Source organism: Esox lucius, chromosome 12 (genome assembly GCF_011004845.1).
Source record: "Esox lucius isolate fEsoLuc1 chromosome 12, fEsoLuc1.pri, whole genome shotgun sequence".
NCBI lineage: Eukaryota > Metazoa > Chordata > Actinopteri > Esociformes > Esocidae > Esox > Esox lucius.
The window spans coordinates 36,576,024-36,600,717 of record NC_047580.1 but is presented as its reverse complement, the minus strand read 5'-3'; the positions used below and the strand labels follow the sequence as shown (position 1 = coordinate 36,600,717).

Below are 24,694 nucleotides of genomic sequence, written 5' to 3'. Positions count from 1 at the left end.
ATTGCTTTTGTTTATTTACATGTCCAATATATATTGCCAGCTGAGTCTTACACTTCCCGTGACTGTGCTCTATTCCGATTTTATCTTCCCCAAATCAAAAACCTAACGAAGTCAAGAGAAACGTTAACAAACTCAAAAATACATAATATCGACTGTGCACTAGTTAAATTACAAAAAACGAAATGAATAAAAAAGCTTTTGCTTTTTCATTTATTGGGAAAGGGGGAGGGTGTTCTATATGGGCGTAGTTTCCCTTGGCTGATCTTCCCTGCCCCGGGTCGCAGACTGACCCTTCTCGGGCGGTTTGCTCCAGTACCCTGGTAGCTCCAAATATGACCAACGTCTCTTCCGACCGCAAGCTGCGCTATTGTGCTCTACAGTACCTCGAACCAAACAGGTTGACCCGGAAGAAGACAGCGGAAATATGACAGATGTCAACAAACCACCAATTTGAACGAATTTCTTCATGAAATAATCCGCAGGTGAGGACCTAAGGGTAATTGAATACTGTGTAAGTCACCAATATCCGAATAATACGTAACTTTTAGGTCGCTTTAATATTCGGAAGTACCGTTTTACTGGCAAGCTGACTAGCTACAATTAGGTTTAGTAACACTTGTGAATAGCTAGCTTGTCTTTCGTTAACGTTTTACCAGATATCGTACAGAAAGGAGATGCTATTTACATTACCTGCATAACACTCCTGCTCACGGTTGTAGTAGCTACATTAATCAATATGCGTAGAATACCCAAGGCAAACTACTCATACTTAGAGGTACCTACTCGACAATGTAAAAAAGTATGTAGCTAAATGTGTACAACATCTAAAATAATATAACAATAACAGCGACAAAACAGCAGAAACTACCTAGCGACGGTAAACTACAGATGTATAACTTTCAGTACATGTATTCTACCCTTATGCCGCCAAGTTAACTCTTAATAACTCTTGTTTTGGTCAGCTGTCAGTGCTTGGCATTTATCACGGTCACTTCAGTAAAGTTAGCCGTCTGTCTGTATTTCAGGCAGTATCTGCTAGGAGGGCCACCATGCCGTACCTGGGCGGCGAGGAGACAGTGAGGGAGTTGAGGAGAGCTCTGTCCAACCCTCACATTCAAACTGACCACCTTCGGTACAGAAACACTATTCACAGAGTTATCAGGTACACAGAAACTCAGAAATGAATTGACCTATAAACGAATTAGACAAGACTTAAGTTTTGAGTGAACTGATATTGAATACAGACACACTACAGACAGAAGATCCATAGAGTATTCTGTTACAGACACTACAGACAGAAGATCCACAGAGTATTCTGTTACAGACACACTACAGACAGAGGATCCACAGAGTATTCTGTTACAGACACACTACAGACAGAAGATCCACAGAGTATTCTGTTACAGACACACTACAGACAGAGGATCCACAGAGTATTCTGTTACAGACACTACAGACAGAAGATCCACAGAGTATTCTGTTACAGACACACTACAGACAGAAGATCCACAGAGTATTCTGTTACAGACACACTACAGACAGAAGATCCACAGAGTATTCTTTTACAGACACACACAGTAACCCCAAAACATTCTAGCATCTGTCCCTTGTTCCCTCCAGGTTGATGTCTCAGGGAGTGGATGTATCCGGTTTATTCAGTGAGATGGTGAAGGCCTGTGCAACGGGGGATATTGTCCAGAAGAAACTGGTCTATGTATTCTTGTGTTCATATGCTAGTGTTAATCCTGAGCTGTCTCTGCTGGTGATTAACACCCTCAGGAAGGACTGCTCTGATCCCAACCCCATGGTCCGAAGTCTTGCGCTGAGAAACATGTGCAATCTCCGGTAGGGAAATGTGTGTGTGTGTGTGTTCATCCCTAAACACCACCTCATAGGGAAATGACGACAACAGATGTTCTATGCTTAAAGTGACCCATGACATATCTTGTGTTCTGGGTACATTTTGACTATTTTCTAATTGAGGTTCAGAATATATTTTAGGTTTATGGTTTGAGGTAGAATGTGTAGTTAGTGTTGGAATTAGGTGAATAATTCATATAGTGTATTGTGTGTGTTTATTCAGGTAATATACAGGTCATCTGTAATATGAAGTGTGGTTTGTGTGATGTGGGGTGTGTGTGTGTGTTTGGTGCGGTGTGTGTGTGTGTGTTTGGTGCGGTGTGTGTGTTTGATGTGGTGTGTGTGTGTGTTTGATGTGGTGTGTGTGTGTTTGATGTAGGGGGTGTGTGTGTTTGATGTGTGTGTGTTTGATGTGTGTGTGTTTGATGTGGGGGGGTGTGTGTGTTTGATGTGGGGGGTGTGTGTGTTTAATGTGGGGTGTGTGTGTGTGTTTTCCAGGCTCCCAGGTCTATGTGAATATGTGGAACAGCCTCTAACAGCTGGTCTGAAGGACAAGGCGGCGTGTGTTCGCAGAGTGGCGGTACTGGGTTGGGCCAAAATACATGCACTTCTGCCCAACACTGAGATAGGTAGTTCAAATACACTCTGACACACTACATACACCACATGGCTCACAACACTACACACACACACACAGTATACACTACAGGCACACACACACACACACAGTATACACTACACACACACACTACACATCACACCTGACAGAATTGTCTCTTCTCTCTCCTAACTCTTTCTATACACCGATCAGCCATAACATTATGACCACCTGTCTAATATTTTTGCCACCAAAACTGCCCTGACCGGTCGAGGCATGGACTCCACTAGACCTCTGAAGGTGTGCTGTGGTATCTGGTACCAAGATGTTAGCAGCAGATCCTTTAAGTCCTGTAAGTTGCGAGGTGGGGTCTCCATGGATCGGACCTGTTTGTCCAGCACATCCCACAGATGCTCGATTGGATTGAAATCTGGGGAAATTGGAGGCCAAGTCAACTCCTTGAACTTGTTGTTTTGTCCCTCAAACGATTCCTGAACCATTTTTGCCTTGTGACATGGTGCATTATCCTGCTGAAAGAGGCCAATGCCATGAAAGGTTGCACATGGTCTACAACAATGCTCAGGTACTGTGTGTTCTGACACCTTTCTATCAGTACCAACATTCACTTTTTCAGCAATTTGAGCTACAGTAGCTCGTCTGTTGGATCAGAACACACAGGCCAGCCTTCACTCCCCATATGCATCAATGAGCCTTGGCCGCCCATGACCCTGTCGCCAGTTCACTGCTTTTCCTTCCTTGGACCACTTTTGATAGACTGACCACTGCAGAACAGGAACACCCCACAAGGGCTGCAGTTTTGGAGATGCTCTGACCCAGTCGTCTAGCCATCACAATTTGGCCCTTGTCAAAGTCACTCAGATCCTTATGCTTGCCCATTTTTCCTGCTTCTAACACATGAACTTTGAGGACAAAATGTTCACTTGCTGCCTAATATATCCCACCCACTGACAGGTGCCATGATAACGAGATTATGAGTGTTATTCACTTCACCTGTCAGTGGTCATAATGTTATGGCTGATGGGTGTATCAGTGTTATTCACTTCACCTGTCAGTGGTCATAATGTTATGGCTGATGGGTGTATCAGTGTTATTCACTTCACCTGTCAGTGTTCATAATGTAATGGCTGATGGGTGTATCAGTGTTATTCACTTCACCTGTCAGTGGTCATAATGTTATGGCTGATCAGTGAATGTTTCAGTTTAAAAGGCTTCATTGGCATTGGAAACATTTGTTTACAATTAAGTTGAAAATAGGCTAGATGTAAAAAGTAACTGAAGTGAAAAACTAAATTTTAATAAAAATAACACATTAGTAAGTAAGTAAACATTACACAAAACATTTTGAAAAGGCTGAATGCATTCCAAAAGTTATATTATTAGCTGTGTACAGCTTTGTAACAATATGCATGTAATTCAGAGTGTCAGTGACCTTTGCCCTGTCTTCCAGATGCAGCAGTAGTGAATGAGCTGTATGGGTTGCTAAGGGACCCAGATCCTGTTGTTATGGTGAACTGTCTCCGGGCCCTGGAGGAGATTCTGGAGGAGGAAGGGGGTGTGGCCATCAACAAACCTATTGCGCACCACCTTCTCAATAGGTAGGTGTGTGTACTCTTCTAAACCAAATGTGTGTGATGTTTGGGGTCAGTCTGAGCTGCTTTGTGTGTGTGTTCTTTTATCAGACTAAAGGAGTGTGATGTTTGGGGTCAGTCTGAGGTGCTTTCAGTCCTTCAGCGATATCGGCCACGCAGTGAAGATGAGCTGTTCGACATCCTGTCTCTGTTAGACCCCGCCCTCCTCTCTCACCACGTCCCCATCATGGCCGCTACACTCCGCCTCTTCCTGAGTCTGTGTTCCATGCTGCCTGCCGTGTGCGTGTCTGCTCTGGAGAGAGCTAGGGGACCTCTGTTGGCAGCCGCTGGCAGCTCCTCCCGGGAACTACGCTACGCTGCTCTTTGTCACATTCAGGTGTGTGCTATATATTATCTAGATGTGTTCTGTGTCACATCCAGGGTGTTTTATGATACATTCAGTGTGTTGTATGTCACATCCAGAGGTGTCCTGTCGCATCCTGGGGTGTTCTCTGTCACATCCAGAGGTGTCCTGTCACATCCAGAGGTGTCCTGTCACATCCTGGGGTGTTCTCTGTCACATCCTGGGGTGTTCTCTGTCACATCCTGGGGTGTTCTCTGTCACATCCTGGGGTGTTCTCTGTCACATCCTGGGGTGTTCTCTGTCACATCCTGGGGTGTTCTCTGTCACATCCTGGGGTGTTCTCTGTCACATCCTGGGGTGTTCTCTGTCACATCCAGAGGTGTCCTGTCACATCCTGGGGTGTTCTCTGTCACATCCTGGGGTGTTCTCTGTCACATCCTGGGGTGTTCTCTGTCACATCCTGGGGTGTTCTCTGTCACATCCAGAGGTGTCCTGTCACATCCTGGGGTGTTCTCTGTCACATCCAGAGGTGTCCTGTCACATCCTGGGGTGTTCTCTGTCACATCCTGGGGTGTTCTCTGTCACATCCTGGGGTGTTCTCTGTCACATCCACTTGTGTGCTATATTCTGTTTATTTTGTATAACTCTTTTGTTTTTAATGTGCTTCTTAAATGAATTGACCTGTAGCTGCTGCTGCGGTCTGAGCCGGGTCTGATGGGGGAACACTACAAACGCTTCTACTGTGGCTACGCTGAACCCCCTTACATCAAACAGAGCAAGATACAGGTAGGAACTTAGAGGAACGACTATACTGAAACATCTTCATTCATTTTAAGGCTTTGAAATGTAACATGTTAATATATGGTTTACGCCTTGTATGTTTCTTGGCCAAACAGTCATCTTGTTTCTAGGTCTTAATAACACAGGATGTTTTTTAAAAGGAGAATACTAGCAAATGTTTGACATCTCACAAGGATTAGACACTGTTGAAGACTAACTGCAGATACCTTTCACTGACAGTCTTCTTATAGGATGTCACCCCCCCCTTTCAACATGTTCACAGGGTTCAACAATGGCCCAGGCCGTTAAGACCTACTGTAGGCCTGAACACAAAGACAGTCACTGGCTGTATGGTGCTCGCTTTCCCCATTTAATTTCATTGTATCGTATTAACACGTTTGCTTGTCATCTTTGTCACTCTTCCTGCTTTGATTTATTCCCACATTAAAATGTGTCTGTACTGCTTCTCCTCCCCTAGCAGTGTGGTACAGGACCGGTGTTGTCTTTTGACCAATAATATTAGATGGCTCGTCTGTTTGGACCAATCAAAGAGCATGATCCAAATATGGTATCGTATGAGGCAAAGCAAATGCGCTCATTTTTGTTTTTGCAGAAAGAACAGGTTCCATGGGTCAAAAATTATAATGGCAGAGACACATATACTACCGTACCTGTCGTGTGTTCCCGACGAACAGCAATAAGGCACAGGGATTTTTAAAGGGACCAAGCAACTAAGGAAAACTGTAGTTGCAGTCCCTGCAGCATGTGGCGTTTGTTACGGCCAAACTGGATGCATGAGGCGAAGCCAAACTGAAAAACTCATTAAGAACGCCTGTCATGTTGTGAAGAGGGAGAAACCATTCATGGACCATGCCTGTCATGGCAGGTGTCTGAGTACTTTCCTGTATGCCACATTTCAGTTCATCATTTTAATTCAATTTGCACACATTTCTAAAAAGGTATGTTTCACTTTGACGTTATGCGTTGTTGTGTGTGTGTGTGTGGATTGATGGAAATGTTTACTGAAACTGAATTAAAGTGTCTTTCCAAAGCCTTTGTATTTGTGTTTGAAGAGTTGGTGGTAGATTTGGTTGGATGGCTTAACTGTGTAGACTGGTTGTTTGAAGGTCCTGGTTGAGTTGGTGAATGATGACAACGTAGCCGTGGTTCTGGACGAGTTAAAGGGATACTGTACTGATGTCAACACTGAGACCTCACAGGCTGCCATCAATGCTATAGGTACCTACATGTACACAGACACAGACACACAGACACACAGACACCCACTCACAGACACACACACAGAGACACAGACACACAGACACAGACACACAGACACCCACTCACAGACACTCACACAGAGACATCCACACACAGACACACAGACACCCACACACAGACACCCACTCACAGACACACACACAGAGACATCCACACACAGACACACAGACACCCACACACAGACACCCACTCACAGACACACACACAGAGACATCCACACACAGACACACAGACACAGACACCCAGGCCATCTCAAACCCAATTACAAAGTCAGACCTCTCGCATTTTTTTATATATATATATATATTAGTTACACCGCTTCTACATTTACTAATAAACTTAATTGTGAATATTTTAAGAAAGCTATAGCTTAGCTATAGCAATAGCTAACAACTCAGTAGCAGACTTTTCTATCATTATAAAATGAAAAACATAATGCACAATATTTAGCTTATTAAGCTGTTCGTCCCCTGTAAACCATTTTTAAATACACTGCTCAAAAGAATGAAGGGAGCACTTAAATCACACATCAGGTCTTGATCAAGAAAATTTATTAAAGATCAAAATCTCCATGGCGCCCTGCCACGGCTAAATCTTTCAAAACTCCTCTCATTTTCCCTACGCAAATTTTTTTATTTCAGAGTGTTTCCCAGCAGGAAGGATAGGAGAGATCAGGCCAGTCACCAGAGAAACACACGGTACAGACAGAGAGACCAGGCCAGTCACCAGAGAAACACACGGTACAGACAGAGAGACCAGGCCAGTCACCAGAGAAACACACGGTACAGACAGAGAGACCAGGCCAGTCACCAGAGAAACACACGGTACTGACAGAGAGACCAGGCCAGTCACCAGAGAAACACACGGTACAGACAGAGAGACCAGGCCAGTCACCAGAGAAACACACGGTACTGACAGAGAGACCAGGCCAGTCACCAGAGAAACACACGGTACTGACAGAGAGACCAGGCCAGTCACCAGAGAAACACACGGTACAGACAGAGAGACCAGGCCAGTCACCAGAGAAACACACGGTACAGACAGAGAGACCAGGCCAGTCACCAGAGAAACACACGGTACAGACAGAGAGACCAGGCCAGTCACCAGAGAAACACACGGTACTGACAGAGAGACCAGGCCAGTCACCAGAGAAACACACGGTACTGACAGAGAGACCAGGCCAGTCACCAGAGAAACACACGGTACAGACAGAGAGACCAGGCCAGTCACCAGAGAAACACACGGTACAGACAGAGAGACCAGGCCAGTCACCAGAGAAACACTCTGAGACCACACACACACACACTATACTGACGTCAACTCTGAGACCACACACACACTACTGACGTCAACTCTGAGACAACACACGCACTATACTAATGTCAATTCTGAGACCACACACACTACTGACGTCAACTCTGAGACCACACACACACTATACTGACATCAACTCTGGGACCAAACACACACTACTGACATCAACTCTGAGACAACACACACACACACACACTATACTGACGTCAACTCTGAGACAACACACACACACACACACACTATACTGACATCAACTCTGAGACAACACACACACACACTATACTGACGTCAACTCTGAGACAACACACACACACACACTATACTGACGTCAACTCTGAGACAACACACACACACACTATACTGACGTCAACTCTGAGACAACACACACACACTATACTGACATCAACTCTGAGACAACACACACTACTGACGTCAACTCTGAGACAACACACACAAACACTATACTGACGTCAACTCTGAGACAACACACACACACTATACTGACATCAACTCTGAGACAACACACACTACTGACGTCAACTCTGAGACCACACACACACACACACACACTATACTGACGTCAACTCTGAGACAACACACACTATACTGACGTCAACTCTGAGACAACACACACACACTATACTGACGTCAACTCTGAGACAACACACACACACACTATACTGACGTCAACTCTGAGACCACACACACACTACTGACGTCAACTCTGAGACCACACACACACACTACTGACGTAAACTCTGAGACCACACACAAACACTATACTGACATCAACTCTGAGACAACACACACACTACTGACGTCAACTCTGAGACCACACACACACACACTATACTGACGTCAACTCTGAGACCACACACACACTTTACTGACGTCAACTCTGAGACCACACACACTACTGACGTCAACTCTGAGACCACACACAAACACTATACTGACGTCAACTCTGAGACAACACACACTACTGACGTCAACTCTGAGACCACACACACACACTACTGACGTCAACTCTGAGACCACACACACACTACTGACGTCAACTCTGAGACCACACACACACACTACTGACCTCAACTCTGAGACCACACACAAACACTATACTGACGTCAACTCTGGGACCACACACACACTATACTGACATCAACTCTGAGAAAACAGACACATATGTGATCACAGAAACAAACACACACACTCGTACGCAGCCACAGAAACAGGCTAACCTCAGTGTGTCTTTTCTTTCTGCAGGTAGTATTGGGAGGAGTTACGATGACAGATGTCTAGGTATTCTGACTGGACTACTGGAACTGAAACAGGAACACATCACATCTGGTAACACACACACCACAATATATACACAACACCGTATATACACAACACAATATATACACACATCGCAGTATACACACACACCACAATATATACATCGCAATGTATACATACACCACAGTATACACACACCACAATATATACACTCAACACAATACAGTGGGGAGAACAAGTATTTGATACACTGCTGATTTTGCAGGTTTTCCCCCTTACAAAGCATGTAGAAGTCTGTAATTTTTATCATAGGTACTCTTCAACTGTGAGGGACGGAATCTAAAACAAAAATCCAGAAAATCACATTGTATGATTTTTAAATAATTAATTAGCATTTTATTGCATTACATAAGTATTGTGCCCAATTTGGATGTTTTCACTTAGGGGTGTACTCACTTTTGTTGCCAGCAATTTAGACATGAATGGCTGTGTGTGTTATTTTGAGGGGACAGCAAATTTACACTGTTATACAAGCTGTACACTCACTACTTTCGATTGTAGCAAAGTGTCATTTCTTCAGTGTTGCCACATGAAAATATATAATCAAATATTTGCAAAAATGTGAGGGGTATCTCACAATTTTGTGAGATACTGTATATACATACACCACAATATATACACAATATATACACAATACAAACCGCAATATATACACAATATATACACAATACAAACCACAATATATACGCACCACAATATATACACATTACAAACTACAGTATATACGCACCACAATATATACATAATATGCACCACAATATATACACAATACAAACCACAATATATACGCACCACAATATATACACAATACAAATCCCAATATATACGCACGAAAATATATATACATTTCCTTCTATATGGGATGGATGGTAATATTCCTTCTATATGGGATGGATGGTAATATTCTTTCTATATGGGATGGATGGTAATATTCCTTCTATATGGGATGGATGGTAATATTCCTTCTATATGGGATGGATGGTAATATTCCTTCTATATGGGATGGATGGTAATATTCCTTCTATATGGGATGGATGGTAATATTCCTTCTATATGGGATGGATGGTAATATTTCCCCTTCATCCACATGTGCAGCAGTGCTTCAGACCCTGAGGGACTTGGTCTGGGTGAGTCCTCAGTATGGAGACGCTGTGTGTTCAGCTCTGGAAAAATGGGAAGACCAATTACAGGACACTCAGGTACCTGTCTGTCTGTCTTTCTGTCTGTCCGTCCGTCTGTGTCTCTTTGTGTCACATCTGATCAAGAGACTGGTTTTAGAGGGTACAGGGGCACAACTTTCAGAAAGACATGTTGGGATTCATGTGTTAGTAGGTTTCATAACATAAATGTGAAGGTGGTTTTATATACTCCCATATGCCTGCAGCAGCGACCATCTTAAACTCACTTCTCTGTCAGACCCTCCAGATGTGTTGAACGCTGTTGGGTGACGTGGTCGTCCCTTAGGGAAGTGTTATTGTAAAATGGTCAATGATGAAGATCAGGTCAGCTTTCAGAGATTCTTTCTTGATGAGGAGCAAACTGAGAGAACATCCATTGTGTCATCATTCTCTCAGTACCTACTTCCTCATGAGTATCGGTCTAACCCTAGTTTGTGTCATGTGCCTTGCTGTTATTGGGATAAACTATATAAGTATAGTTTCAGTATAGAATGACGGACCAAAATTACTAACGTGTTCCTGAGGTTTGCCATGGGTTAAAGGTTTAAACCTTTAACTGTTACTTCTGTGGGAGATTTCCCCTGATTTGCATATTTTCAGACTCGCTGTGTGCCTGTGGCTTGGCACTTCATTACCAATATAAAACATATATTATCTAATGTTAGATAACACTGATGCTCAATGGAGGATTAGAAGTAGGGCTGTCACGACATCAGATTTTCACAGCACGATTATCATGGCCAAAATAATTCATGGTAACGATATTATCACGGTATATCTGTAGAAAATTATAGTTAAACAAATCTGTCAAATTCATCTTCAACTTTGTTTAATTTTTTTTAGTTTTTTCTCTTTTTTGGCAAATTAATTACACTCAAAATACAAGTGTATGGAGGTGGAGAGAGTCTCTAATCATAACTGTGCAAATAAAAAAATGTAAACATACAAAAAGAATTAACGCGATGAACTGATAAACAAAGGATCCACAAGGCCTTACACCGAGAGTAGTTTTTGGAAAAATACTAAACATTTTCACCTTTTGAATATGCTATGAAACGGCGTTAATGAAAACGCTATTTATAGGTCCAGACATGCATCCTTTGTCCATGAATAAGCTATGGAAAAACCGAAAGGAGTTTTTGGACCAATACAACGTCCATTATTCCATGTAAATTGACTACAAAAACGGTGCGTCTTCGCAGATCTCTCCCGGGGGTCCCAGGGGGTAACAAGTTGGGTTGCCACCTCCAATGCTGAAAAATAAGCGATAGCTTGCCAGTTGCTGGGGGACACATGAAGCGGGGGTCTGGTGGGCCTCCACAATGAGAGTGTCAGATGCAGGTTCTGGTGAATTTCTATGCACCAATTTGTTCTTCTATGCATTATTTTCAAATGACTCTGCTACTGTGAACATGAATGTAATGGAAATACAGGAAATAAGAGTAAAGAACAGTTGCATCAATTATATTAAGGATTTAAACATCAGATCATAGACATGGGCAAAATAAACTATTTGGTATATTTGGAAGAGGCAAGAACCCCCCTTCCAGGAAGGATGAGGTCCCCCCTGGTTTTTGTCAAGCCCACCGTTTACTTAATTTGAACGTCCTCTTACTGTGTTTTAATCGGCTGTTGGTTTTATTCCATTTCTCTTAACTTCTTATTGTATTACTTTGAATAGATTTTACATACTTTTAGTTGTCTTAAGTGTTTTCCATTTTAGTCTATGTATTATATGTACTGTTGTATTATATTATGTATTGTTGCCTTTTATGTATTATTCCTTTAATCATGTATTGCCTCCCAGCAAGAATTATTTGCCCCCCAAAAATAGTTTGGGTTAAGATGCTTCCCAATACTGTACTTCACTAATTACTGTTGGGAATGTAGGGTAGCTCTCTTGCCTAAGTTGCCTTCATCTGCAAATGTGATCGAAGATGTGCTTTAAGTGACGTGATCACTAAGCTATAAAGAATGTCTAACTACTGCAGTTACTAAAGCTTTCAAATTTGATTGACAGCTGTGTATTTGCTAGTATATAGCCTCAGGAAGCCATGCATGCAAAGATTATTTGCTTTCCGTACGTCGTGCTTTAGCTACTATTCTATGTTGATGAGTAGGACAAATGTGCCCGTCCATGGAAATCAAAACCCTGTCCAAAACATTTGTTCTGCTCGTATACCGTGGGGCAAAAAAGTATGTAGTCAGCCACCAATTGTGCAAGTTCTCCCACTTAAAAAGATGAGAGAGGCCTGTAATTTTCATCATAGGTACACTTCAACTATGAAAGACAAAATGAGGGAAAAAAATCCAGAAAATCACATTGTAGGATTTATTGGTAAATGATGGTGGAAAATAAGTATTTGGTCAATAACAAAAGTTAATCTCAATACTTTGTTATATACCCTTTGTTGGCAATGACAGAGGTCAAACGTTTTCTGTAGTTTTCACATACTGTTGCTGGTATTTTGGCCCATTCTTCCATGCAGATCTCCTCTAGAGCAGTGATGTTTTGGGGCTGTAGCTGGGCAACACGGACTTTCAACTCCCTCCAAAGATTTTCTATGGGGTTGAGATCTGGTGACTGGATAGGCCACTCCAGGACCTTAAAATGCTTCTTACGAAGCCACTTCTTATGAAGCCACTCCTTTGTTGCCCGGGCGGTGTGTTTGGGATCATTGTCATGCTGACCCAGCCACGTTTCATCTTCAATCCCCTTGCTGATGGAAGGAGGTTTTCACTCAAAATCTCACGATACATGGCCCCATTCATTCTTTCCTTTACACGGATCAGTCGTCCTGGTCCCTATGCAGAAAAACAGCCCCAAAGCATGATGTTTCCACCCCCATGCTTCACAGTAGGTATGGTGTTCTTTGGATGCAACTCAGCATTCTTTCTCCTCCAAACATGACAAGTTGAGTGTAAGAGCCATTTGTAACATTATATGTTGTTACTTTAATGACCCCTGCTGGTGAGTTATGACCTTGCGGCCTTGGAAGGCCTTGGAACGGAAGGAGTTAACTTTGCACACCTGTACCAATTAGAGTTAGAGGTTTGTTAAAGTGGGGAATGTTTATTTCTTTTTTTTGGATGTTGGAAATACATGGACGCCAGCAGGCCCATGGTTTTTCAATGTATTTACTGGTCGTTTATCGTCATGATGTGTTTGAGTTTATTATCAAGAGAATAAATGATACATTGGAATAAAACGAACAATATATATTGAAACCCCTGTGGCGTCCGAAGTGACTTACTGGAAGGCACTAAAGTTCTATTTTGGTTTCACCTGACCATATGACATTCTCCCAATCCTCTTCTGGACCATACAAATTCTCTCTAGCAAACCTCAGACGGGCCTGGTCATGTACTGGCTTAAGCAGGGGGACACGTCTGGCACTGCAGGATTTGAGTCCCTGGCGGCGTAGTGTGTTACTGATGGTAGCCTTTGTTACTTTGGTCCCAGCTCTCTGCAGGTCATTCACTAGGTCCCCCTGTGTGGTTCTGGGATTTCTGCACACCGTTCTTGTGATCATTTTGACCCCACTGGGTGAGATCTTGCATGGAGCCCCTGATCGAGGGAGATTATCAGTGGTCTTGTATGTCTTCCATTTTCTTATAATTGCTCCCACAGTTGATTTCTTCACACCAAGCTGCTTACCTATTGCAGATTCAGTCTTCTCAGCCTGGTGCAGGTCTACAATTTAGTTTCTGGTGTCCTTTGACAGCTCTTTGGTCTTGGCCATAGTGGAGTTTGGAGTGTGACTGTTTGAGGTTGTGGACAAGTGTCTTTTATACTGATAACAAGTTCAAACAGGTGCCATTAATACAGGTAACGAGTGGAGGACAGAGGAGCCTCTTAAAGAAGAAGTTCCAGGTCTGTTAGAGACAGGACAGATTTTTTTTTTCAATACGGGACGATCCTGTATTATACGGGACGATCCTGTATTATACGGGACGATCCTGTATTATACGGGACGATCCTGTATTATACGGGACGATCCTGTATTATACGGGACGATCCTGTATTATACGGGACGATCCTGTATTATACGGGACGGGTGGGCCTGCTAACGAGCTGATGGGAACGCCAGTGCAGAGGCCCTGTTCAAGCACATGCATCGTCTGGAGCTGACATGAATAAGGGTATCACAAAATATGGAAAAATAGAACCTTAGTTTTGCCTAATGAATACGATATTATCATATGTGTATTAACGTGATATCAATATTACATTTTTTAAATATCACAGTTATTGTCACATTTTTCTAACCACATTTTTCTATCCGTGAAAATAGTCTAAGTAAGGAAACATCTGATAACCTCCTTGGCATGTTGTCTTTGGTTCTGGTATTGTGTGAGTCTTGCTGCCAGTTTAGCTCTAAAATACTTTGTTGGTGACCACAGACTACAAAGGCTGTTGTGTGGTTTGTGCCTTATGAGCTGGTGTAATGGACTGGATTCCTCATCTGCAGACATTGTTAAACAAGCCAGATACTGTAAGGATTGTAAGACTTTAGCATGTGACTGTGCTGTGTGGGGTTCCCTTTACACCCTGGAGAAAAGGTTGACCCCCAGTTGTCATTGTATAATCTGCACTTAACCAGTCCTTATCCATTTCCAGGCCAGGAAGTTCAAGTTCACATTGGACTGCGCACTATAAAGGGGTCAATACTGGTTATGGTCAAGTGCCTATGTCTATTGATGTAGTTTTTTGACGTGTGTGTGTGTGTGTGTGTGTGTGTGTGTGTGTGTGTGTGTGTGTGTGTGTGTAGGGTCGTGGGGCCTTGCTGTGGCTGCTGGGGGTCTATGGGGACAGGTTGAGTGGCGCCCCCTATATCCTGGAGGACTTCATCGATGGTGTGAGGAGCGAGGTGTCAGCAGAAGTCAAGACAGAGCTGCTCACTGCAACACTGAGGGTTTTTCTGTCTCGGCCTGCTGAGACTCAGGACATGATGGGACGACTGCTGCAGCACTGCATAGGTGCAGACACGCGCACACACACCCACACAGGCAGACGCAGACACGCGCACGCACACAGGCAGAAACACGCGCACACACTCACACAGGCAGACATGCGCGCACACACAGACACACACACACACATTGTTGTGAGACCCAGGCAGACATGCGCGCACACACAGACACACACATTGTTGTGAGACCCAGGTAGACACACACACACACATTGTTGTGAGACCCAGGTAGACATGCGCGCACACACAGACACACACACATTGTTGTGAGACCCAGGTAGACACACACACACATTGTTGTGAGACCCAGGTAGACACACACACACATTGTTGTGAGACCCAGGTAGACACACACACACATTGTTGTGAGACCCAGGTAGACACACGCACACACATTGTTGTGAGACCCAGGTAGACACACACACACACATTGTTGTGAGACCCAGGTAGACACACACACACACATTGTTGTGAGACCCAGGTAGACACACACACACACATTGTTGTGAGACCCAGGTAGACACACACACACATTGTTGTGAGACCCAGGTAGACACACACACACATTGTTGTGAGACCCAGGTAGACACACACACACACACATTGTTGTGAGACCCAGGTAGACACACACACACACACATTGTTGTGAGACCCAGGTAGACACACACACACACATTGTTGTGAGACCCAGGTAGACACACACACACATTGTTGTGAGACCCAGGTAGACACACACACACACACATTGTTGTGAGACCCAGGTAGACACACACACACACATTGTTGTGAGACCCAGGTAGACACACACACACACATTGTTGTGAGACCCAGGTAGACACACACACACATTGTTGTGAGACCCAGGTAGACACACACACACATTGTTGTGAGACCCAGGTAGACACACACACACACACATTGTTGTGAGACCCAGGTAGACACACACACACACACATTGTTGTGAGACCCAGGTAGACACACACACACACATTGTTGTGAGACCCAGGTAGACACACACACACACATTGTTGTGAGACCCAGGTAGACACACACACACACATTGTTGTGAGACCCAGGTAGACACACACACACACATTGTTGTGAGACCCAGGTAGACACACACACACACATTGTTGTGAGACCCAGGTAGACACACACACACACACATTGTTGTGAGACCCAGGTAGACACACACACACACATTGTTGTGAGACCCAGGTAGACACACACACACACATTGTTGTGAGACCCAGGTAGACACACACACACACATTGTTGTGAGACCCAGGTAGACACACACACACACATTGTTGTGAGACCCAGGTAGACATGTGTACCACTGAGTAAGAACCTCTTAGACTCTTAATGTAATACAGTTAAATGCTGGGCTTCTTGTGACTGAAACATGTTCATTTGTTCAAGTTTGTAGGACTATTTTGTGGAAATGTTCCAAAAATGCACCATTGTACTGGTTACAATGCTGTCAAACTCTCTGGCTGTATTCTGACATAAAAAACACAATGTTTTAATGAGTCCATCTAAAATATTTTATGTAGAGGAAACTTGTATGTTACTCTGTATTTGGTGTTTTTTTTATATAAGTTACTCTTTATATGGTTGTTTTATATAAGTTATTGTGCAGTTGGTTGAGTGTATCTAAGTCTGAATATTTGGTTGTCCATATTTGCGTTATTTGGAAGACAAACAAACTGTCTTAGGTATCTGTCAACATATTTCAAAACAAAAGTCTTCCAGCTCTGGCTAAGAATGGCTTTCTGAATATTAGAACATATTAGAACATGTTAGAATGTATACCTCCATGTGTGGTTCCTGCTGCATAGGGGACCAGCATGGTCTCAGATGACTGGACAGGTTTGTAATGTTTCAGAGTTCTCTCATAACACACCATTCATATGTCTTGGTCTATCTGTGTCTTGGTCTATCTGTGTCTTGGTCTATCTGTGTCTTGGTCTATCTGTGTCTTGGTCTCCATGTTTTTGGTGTCTCTGTCTTTCAGAGGAGGAGCTGGACATGTGTGTACGTGACCAGGCCCTGCTGTACTACCGGCTGTTGCATTGTGGGATTGAGGATGTGCGTCGAGTCCTCCAGTGTGGGCGGCGCTCAGACCTTTCTCTGGGCCCTCTTATTGGTCGGCCCCCTGAGCCCATCAGCCAATGGGCTTCCATCTTCAATACCTTGGAGCCTCTAATGCTCGGAGCCTCTTCTGCCGGGAACTCTGACCCTTCAACCTTGACCCCCTACACCCTGACATCTCACTCTGAACCCATGACCTCTGACCCCCATCTTATGACACCCAAGCTCAAAGACCCTGACCTCACAGGTGAGAACATAACCTGCTTCATGATTTAAGTCTGAAGACATTCATTTGAAATAGTCATTTTTTTTTTAGCCTTCCCCAATTTGATGAACATGAAGGGACCTGCTGATGTTCTGACATCTATAACCTGCTGATGTTCTGACATCTATAACCTGCTGATGTTCTGACATCTATAACCTGCTGATGTTCTGACATCTATAACCTGCTGATGTTCTGACATCTATAACTCGCTGAGACAACGTATCTGCATATGTAATATTTTTCTAAACATCTCTCGCTCCCTCTCTCTGTTCACCTCCATCCTAGCTCCAGCCTGCAGCGGTCAGTGTCTGAGTCTGTCATCTACTCTGAGCCCTGAGGAGTTTGAACGGCTGTGGCTCCAGACAGAAAAAGGGGAGTTTCTGGAGGTGAGTTTTATTTTAAATGTCTAATAATGTACAGAACTCACTCTCATATAATGTCCACACATTATAGTATCAACACCTTATCACTTAGTATCATTATTATACAGTATCAACACCTTATCATGTAGTATCATTATGATATAGTATCTACACATTATGATAATGTATCATTGTTATATTCGTATTGTATTAACTAGGGGTGCAACGTTACACACATAAAATTTACTGAATTCTTATTGTAAACAAAGTGACTGTTTTACTGTTTCAGTAGTTATTTTAAGCTGTACCACCCTGTTGACTTTTACTAACCACAACTGTAACTCAACAGGAAATGCCAGCTCAGTATTTAGTATTCACTGTGAGCACTTCAAATGTTGCACAGAATATCACAACTCTCAACATTCTGCTCAAAAGGCAATCCTCTGTGTCAAAAACACACCACACAGCCTAAACACACCACACAGCCTAAACACACCACATACAACACAGCCTAAACACACCACACAGCCTAAACACACCACACAGCCTAAACACACCACATACAACACACAGCCTAAACACACCACACAGCCTAAACACACCACACAGCCTAAACACACCACACAGCCTAAACACACCACACAGCCTAAACACACCACACAGCCTAAACACACCACACAGCCTAAACACACCACACAGCCTAAACACACCACACAGCCTAAACACACCACACAGCCTAAACACAACACACAGCCTAAACACACCACACAGCCTAAACACACCACATACAACACAGCCTAAACACACTACACAGCCTAAACACACCACACAGCCTAAACACAACACACAGCCTAAACACACCACATACAACACACAGCCTAAACACAACACACAGCCTAAACACACCACACAGCCTAAACACACCACACAGCCTAAACACAACACACAGCCTAAACACACCACACAGCCTAAACACACCACACAGCCTAAACACTACACACAGCCTAAACACTACACACAGCCTAAACACTACACACAGCCTAAACACTACACACAGCCTAAACAAAACACACAGCCTAAACACAACACACAGTCTAAACACACCACATACAACACACAGCCTAAACACAACACACAGCCTAAACACACCACATACAACACACAGCCTAAACACACCACATACAACACACAGCCTAAACACAACACACACAACACACACCCTAAACACAACACACAGCCTAAACAAAACACACAGCCTAAACACACAGGTACTGCTGTAGCTCATCTTTCACCATGATCTCTGTCCATAAAGAAACATTACTACAAACATTTATATTTTATAAAAAAAATAAACCAACATCCTGAACAATCACACTGCAGTATCAAAAACACACACATCCTGAACCAACACACTGTTGTAACACAAGCACTCACATCCCAAACCAACACAAACATCCTGAACAAACACACACATCCTGAACCAACACACTGTTGTAACACAAACACACACATCCTGAACCAACACAAACATCCTGAACAAACACACACATCCTGAACCAACACACTGTTGTAACACAAACACACACATCCTAAACCAACACAAACATCCTGAACCAACACACACATCCTGAACCAACACACTGTTGTAACACAAGCACACACATCCTGAACCAACACACACATCCTGAACAAACACACACATCCTGAACAAATACACTGTTGTAACACAAGCACACACATCCTGAACCAACACACACATCCTGAACAAACACACACATCCTGAACCAACACACACATCCTGAACAAACACACTGTTCTAACACAAGCACACACAACCTGAACCAACACACTGTTGTAACACAAACGTCCTGAACAAATACACACATCCTGAACAAACACACTGTTGTAACAAACACACTGTTGTAACACAAAAACCCTTTTGCAATTATGTTAGCACAGCTGAAAAAGTTTTCTGTTAAGTTGTAAGATTGGCCTTCTTTAGGCTAATTGAGTCAAATGTCTAAGTCAAAGTCACATTTATTTCTAAAGCACATTTAAAAACAACTTATGTCGACCAAAGTGCTGTACATTCAAAACATATAGCCAACTAAACATATTTATAGAACATGACAAACATAAACAGAACGTCCTACCCATTTGCAGACTTAAATGCTAAAGAAAAAAAGATAGGTCTTAAGTGGGATTTAAAACCGTTGCTACTAGTAGAGGACCTAATATATAAATGTAGGCTGTTCCACAACTTTGGGGCAGCAACAGAAAAGGCACGATCTCCTTTAAAATTCAAACGTGACCGTGGAACACACAAAAGCAGTTTGTGGGACGACCTAAGGGTCCTTGAGGAAGAGTGCTGGCTAAGGAGGTCAGAGACCTAAGGGTCCTTGAGGAAGAGTGCTGGCTAAGGAGGTCAGAGACCTAAGGGTCCTTGAGGAAGAGTGTTGGCTAAGGAGGTCTGACATATTGGAGGGTGCTGATCCATGTAGGGCATCAAAATCAAATAACCTTAGAATCAATCCTATATTTAACAGGTAGCCAGTGGAGAGAGGCCACTTCAGGAGTGATGCTTTCTCTCTTCTTTGTACCAGTTAAAAACCTAGCGGCTGCATTTTGAACAAGTTGAAGGCGGGACAAGGTAAATTGACAGATTCCCATGTACAAAGAGTTACAATAGTCCAGACGGGAGACAATGAATGCATGAATAACTGTATCTAAATCCTTAAAGGAAAGAATGGGTTTCAATTTGGCAATGGCCCGGAGTTGGAAAAAGCTGCCTCTGACAAAAGTATTTACTTGTTTATCAAAATTAAGATCTGAATCAAACATTATCCCGGGATGTTTTGCATAGCTATGTACATTGTTGAATAGGGGCCCTAAGTTATTAACAATAACCTTGGTGGAATCTGTGGGGCCAAATACAATAACTTCTGTTTTTGTATTATTTAATTGAAGAAAGGTTTTAGCTAGCCAGTATTTAATGTCTCTAAAACAATCGGAGAGTGATTTCAGGGATTTATTTTCATCAATTTTCAGAGGAAGGTACAACTGAGTGTTATCAGCATAGCAATCGTAAGAGGTGTTATATTTCTGAAATATGGAGCCCAAGGGAAGCATATATAACGAGTATAAGATAGGGTCTAGGACAGAACCTTGAGGTACCCCACAGGTGATTGATGCAGAAGAGGAGAAGTCCCAATATTTACAGAAAATGTCCTGTCCCTCAAATATGAAGTAAATAGATTTTGAGCAGTACCCTGAATGCCAACTTCTAGTTTAAGACGGTCTAGAAGGATGGCATGATCAGTCGTGTCAAAAGCAGCACTAAGATCAAGAAGAATTAAAATAGCACAGTTTCCATTGTCCCTAAACAACAATAAACCACCTTAAGAAGAGCTAATTCAGTGCTATGGCGTGCCCTAAAACCTGACTGGAATTTATCCAGAATATGATTTTCATTTAAAAAGGAAAAAATTACTTTCTCTAGAACTTTTGACAGGAATGGTCATTTTGAAATGGGACCGAAATGATCTAATCTTGATTTAATGGACAGTTAAATCAAGATGAGGTTTTTAATAAGGGGTTGGACCACTGCATGTTTAAAACATGACGGGACAGTGCCATTGATGAGGCAGCTATTTGGACAATATACTGGGACAAATAGTGTCCAGCACTTCTTTAAAAAGGCATGAGGGAACTGTTTCCTGGGGGCAAGTAGTAGGCTTCATGTGTGAGACTATCTATCACATGTGAAAGAGATACAGGTTCAAACTGGTTAAAAACAGCAGAACATGTGGCTAAATCAGAGGGGTCGTGATCTGGAGGTAAGATGCAAGATCTTATGGCATCTATCTTCCCAGTGAAGAAAGACAGGAAGTCTTCACAAGTCTTAGAATTCGCTTCTGGAAAAGCAGTAGCAACCGGATGTAAAGCCTTGTTTATCACACTAAACAAGAGTTGGTAGAGATAATATCAGTGTGTCTAGTTACTTGTTTATTCTGTACCTCTATTTATCTGTGAAAAATCACAAAGAAAAAAATTGCCTTATAACAATGTGCAGTGCTCCCTTCACAGAACAGGCCCAGGTGCACAACTGAGCAAGAGGACATTAGAGTGTCTAGTTGAGAAACAGACGCCTCACAGGTCCTCAACTAGCAGCTACATTAAATAGCCCCTGTAAAACACCAGTCTCAACGTCAACAGTGAAGAGGTGATTCCAGGCACAGTTCTTCCTCTGTCCAGTGTCTGTGTTCTTAATCTTAACCGAGTCGCCTCCGTGATATGTGGGGGCACATACTTACCAAAGGTTAAAGGTTATGACAGCTGAGGATCCCTGTGAAGTGTGTCTGCATTGGTTGTCATTTCTGTTGTGCTGGTGCCGGAGTACAGCTTAGCTTAATATGTTGTCTTTTCCCTGCACACGTGTGTGGTTTTTAAAGACATTGTGTTTATTTGTTGTTATTTTCCAGGCGTATGTGATGTGTCCCGTTCCTCGCTGTTCCCCTGAGAGCCTGCAGGTGGCACTACAACTCGTCAACATCCAGACGCTGGCCTTCACGGCCCCAAACAAACTACCCTGGAAAATGTACCTTTACACACACTCTTCACACACCCTGACCCCACACAGTTCTACAACACCACCCAACACACTCATACTGGCAGAGGTACTACAGGCTGGAGGAGATGGAGTGAAGAAAGTAAAGGAGGAGCTCATTGAAGACCAGGAGAATGAAAGAGAAGAGAGCGTGAAAGAGGGGGAGGGAGGAGAGGAGAGAAGGGGAGAGATGAGCGGGGGTGTGGGAGGAGAGGATGGAGGAAAAGGAGAATTGTTAGTGAGGATGAGACAGTATACAGGAGAAAAGACAACTCTAACAGAGTTCCTGTCTGTCCTTACTACTGTCCTAAACGCACAACACACAGCCTAGACCTACAACACACACACAGCCTAGACCTACAACACACACACACAGCCTAAACCTATAACACACACACAGCCTAGACCTACAACACACACACAGCCTAGACCTACAACACACACACAGCCTAGACCTACAACACACACACAGCCTAAACCTACAACACACACACAGCCTAGACCTACAACACACACACAGCCTAGACCTACAACACACACACAGCCTAGACCTACAACACACACACAGCCTAAACCAATAACACACACACAGCCTAAACCAATAACACACACAGCCTAGACCAACAACACACACAGCCTAGACCCTACAACACACACACAGCCTAGACCAACAACACACACACACAGCCTAGACCTACAACACACACACAGCCTAGACCAACAACACACACACACAGCCTAGACCAACAACACACACACAGCCTAGACCAACAACACACACACAACCTAGACCAACAACACACACACACAGCCTAGACCAACAACACACACACAGCCTAGACATACAACACACACAGCCTAAACACATAGGTACTGCTGTAGTGTGGGTTAAAATCCAACCCACTGCTATTTCAGCTCTATTCTGTTTCTGTCCAGAAACCAAAAAATGTTTGGACAAAAATGTATCTTACGAATCAAAATAAACCAACAACCTGAACATCCACACTGTTGTAAGACAAACACACACATCCTGATCACACCATGCTGAGGAGCCAGCGTTGATGTAACTGAAAGAAATAATAAATTGTATATAATCTGCATTAACTATTACTATTGGTATATATTTTTATATATGAGGAATTGTGAGCCCCTGACAAATACACAACGAGCTCCCATCTAAACACAGCGTCAATAAACATCTTGAGTCACTCAACTTTGTGTCCACCATCTTGGATGTCTGTATTTCAGCTGGACAGTTTACCATGTTATGAATGCATTTAAACCTGGCTGACTGACTGTGACTCTGACGACAGCAGTCAGTAACTCTGTTTAAGAAAGACATCCTTGCACTTTAAAAAAAAAATGCAAATGTTCATTAAAAAAATTGATTTGATGAGAAATAACTCACAATTTGTTCAGAAGGGTCAGAATGAAACAAAAATGTTTTTTGCATTTACAAACCAATTACTATTTAGCTATTCAAGTCCAAGTGTAAATGCAGCCTCACTGATGAACATCTTGCAGCAGTACCGCACACTTCTTCAACAGAACCGCACACTTCTTCAACAGAACCGCACACTTCTTCAACAGAACCACACACTTCTTCAACAGAACCACACACTTCTTCAACAGTACCGCACACTTCTTCAACAGAACCGCACACTTCTTCAACAGAACCGCACACTTCTTCAACAGAACCACACACTTCTTCAACAGTACCGCACACTTCTTCAACAGAACCACACACTGCTTCAACAGTACCGCACACTGCTTCAACAGAAATGACTCCTGACTTCACCTCACTTGTCAACGCCCATACGAGGCTCTTCTGTTCATATTGAGTGAGTAGCCCTAAAAGTTGATTTCTTGGGTCTTGGCTGCTGGAATCGCTGTCGTTAAAAGCACGTAGTACAAATAAAATACTGTATGAAGTTAGATGATGGCAATTATACCAACATTTGCTTTGAGTGAAAATCTTCAGAAGTGATTTCATAGACTTATGTCTGCCTTAATAACTATTATACCTATATAACTGTTATACACTATACCTTATGTAATGTAGCTTAACCAGTTGAATTGAAAGTTAAGTTTT

The 24,694-nt window shown here is 43.0% G+C and overlaps 1 protein-coding gene across 5 annotated transcripts; it reads left to right on the top strand.

Annotated features, from left to right (window-relative positions):
* The first annotated feature begins 293 nt into the window (after window positions 1-293).
* Window positions 294-23,014, top strand: ap4b1 (adaptor related protein complex 4 subunit beta 1). 5 transcript variants are annotated; one of them, XM_034296106.1, is made up of 15 exons: window positions 294-482; window positions 1,026-1,132; window positions 1,621-1,845; window positions 2,359-2,489; window positions 3,927-4,074; window positions 4,159-4,444; window positions 5,099-5,197; window positions 6,319-6,430; window positions 7,114-7,170; window positions 9,050-9,133; window positions 10,220-10,323; window positions 15,075-15,282; window positions 17,293-17,616; window positions 17,920-18,020; window positions 22,478-23,014. In XM_034296106.1, exons 2-15 carry the CDS (start codon window positions 1,050-1,052, stop codon window positions 22,931-22,933), a joined length of 2,418 nt encoding a protein of 805 aa, XP_034151997.1. In that variant the 5' UTR covers window positions 294-482; window positions 1,026-1,049; the 3' UTR covers window positions 22,934-23,014. The 5 variants fall into 5 exon arrangements, with proteins under 5 accessions (XP_034151997.1, XP_034151998.1, XP_028980136.1 ...); XM_034296107.1 differs by having other exon boundaries at window positions 295-482; window positions 1,780-1,845; XM_029124303.2 differs by having other exon boundaries at window positions 295-482; window positions 1,026-1,162.
* The last annotated feature ends 1,680 nt before the right edge of the window (window positions 23,015-24,694 follow it).

Coding starts and splice junctions, on each gene's coding strand:
- ap4b1 (XM_029124303.2), top strand. CDS start 1,050: ATGCCGTACCTGGGCGGCGAGGAGACAGTGAGGGAGTTGAGGAGAGCT. Junction 7,171..9,049: donor AGTCACCAGAGAAACACACG/GTACAGACAGAG, acceptor TTCTTTCTGCAG/GTAGTATTGGGAGGAGTTAC. Junction 15,283..17,292: donor ACTGCTGCAGCACTGCATAG/GTGCAGACACGC, acceptor TCTGTCTTTCAG/AGGAGGAGCTGGACATGTGT.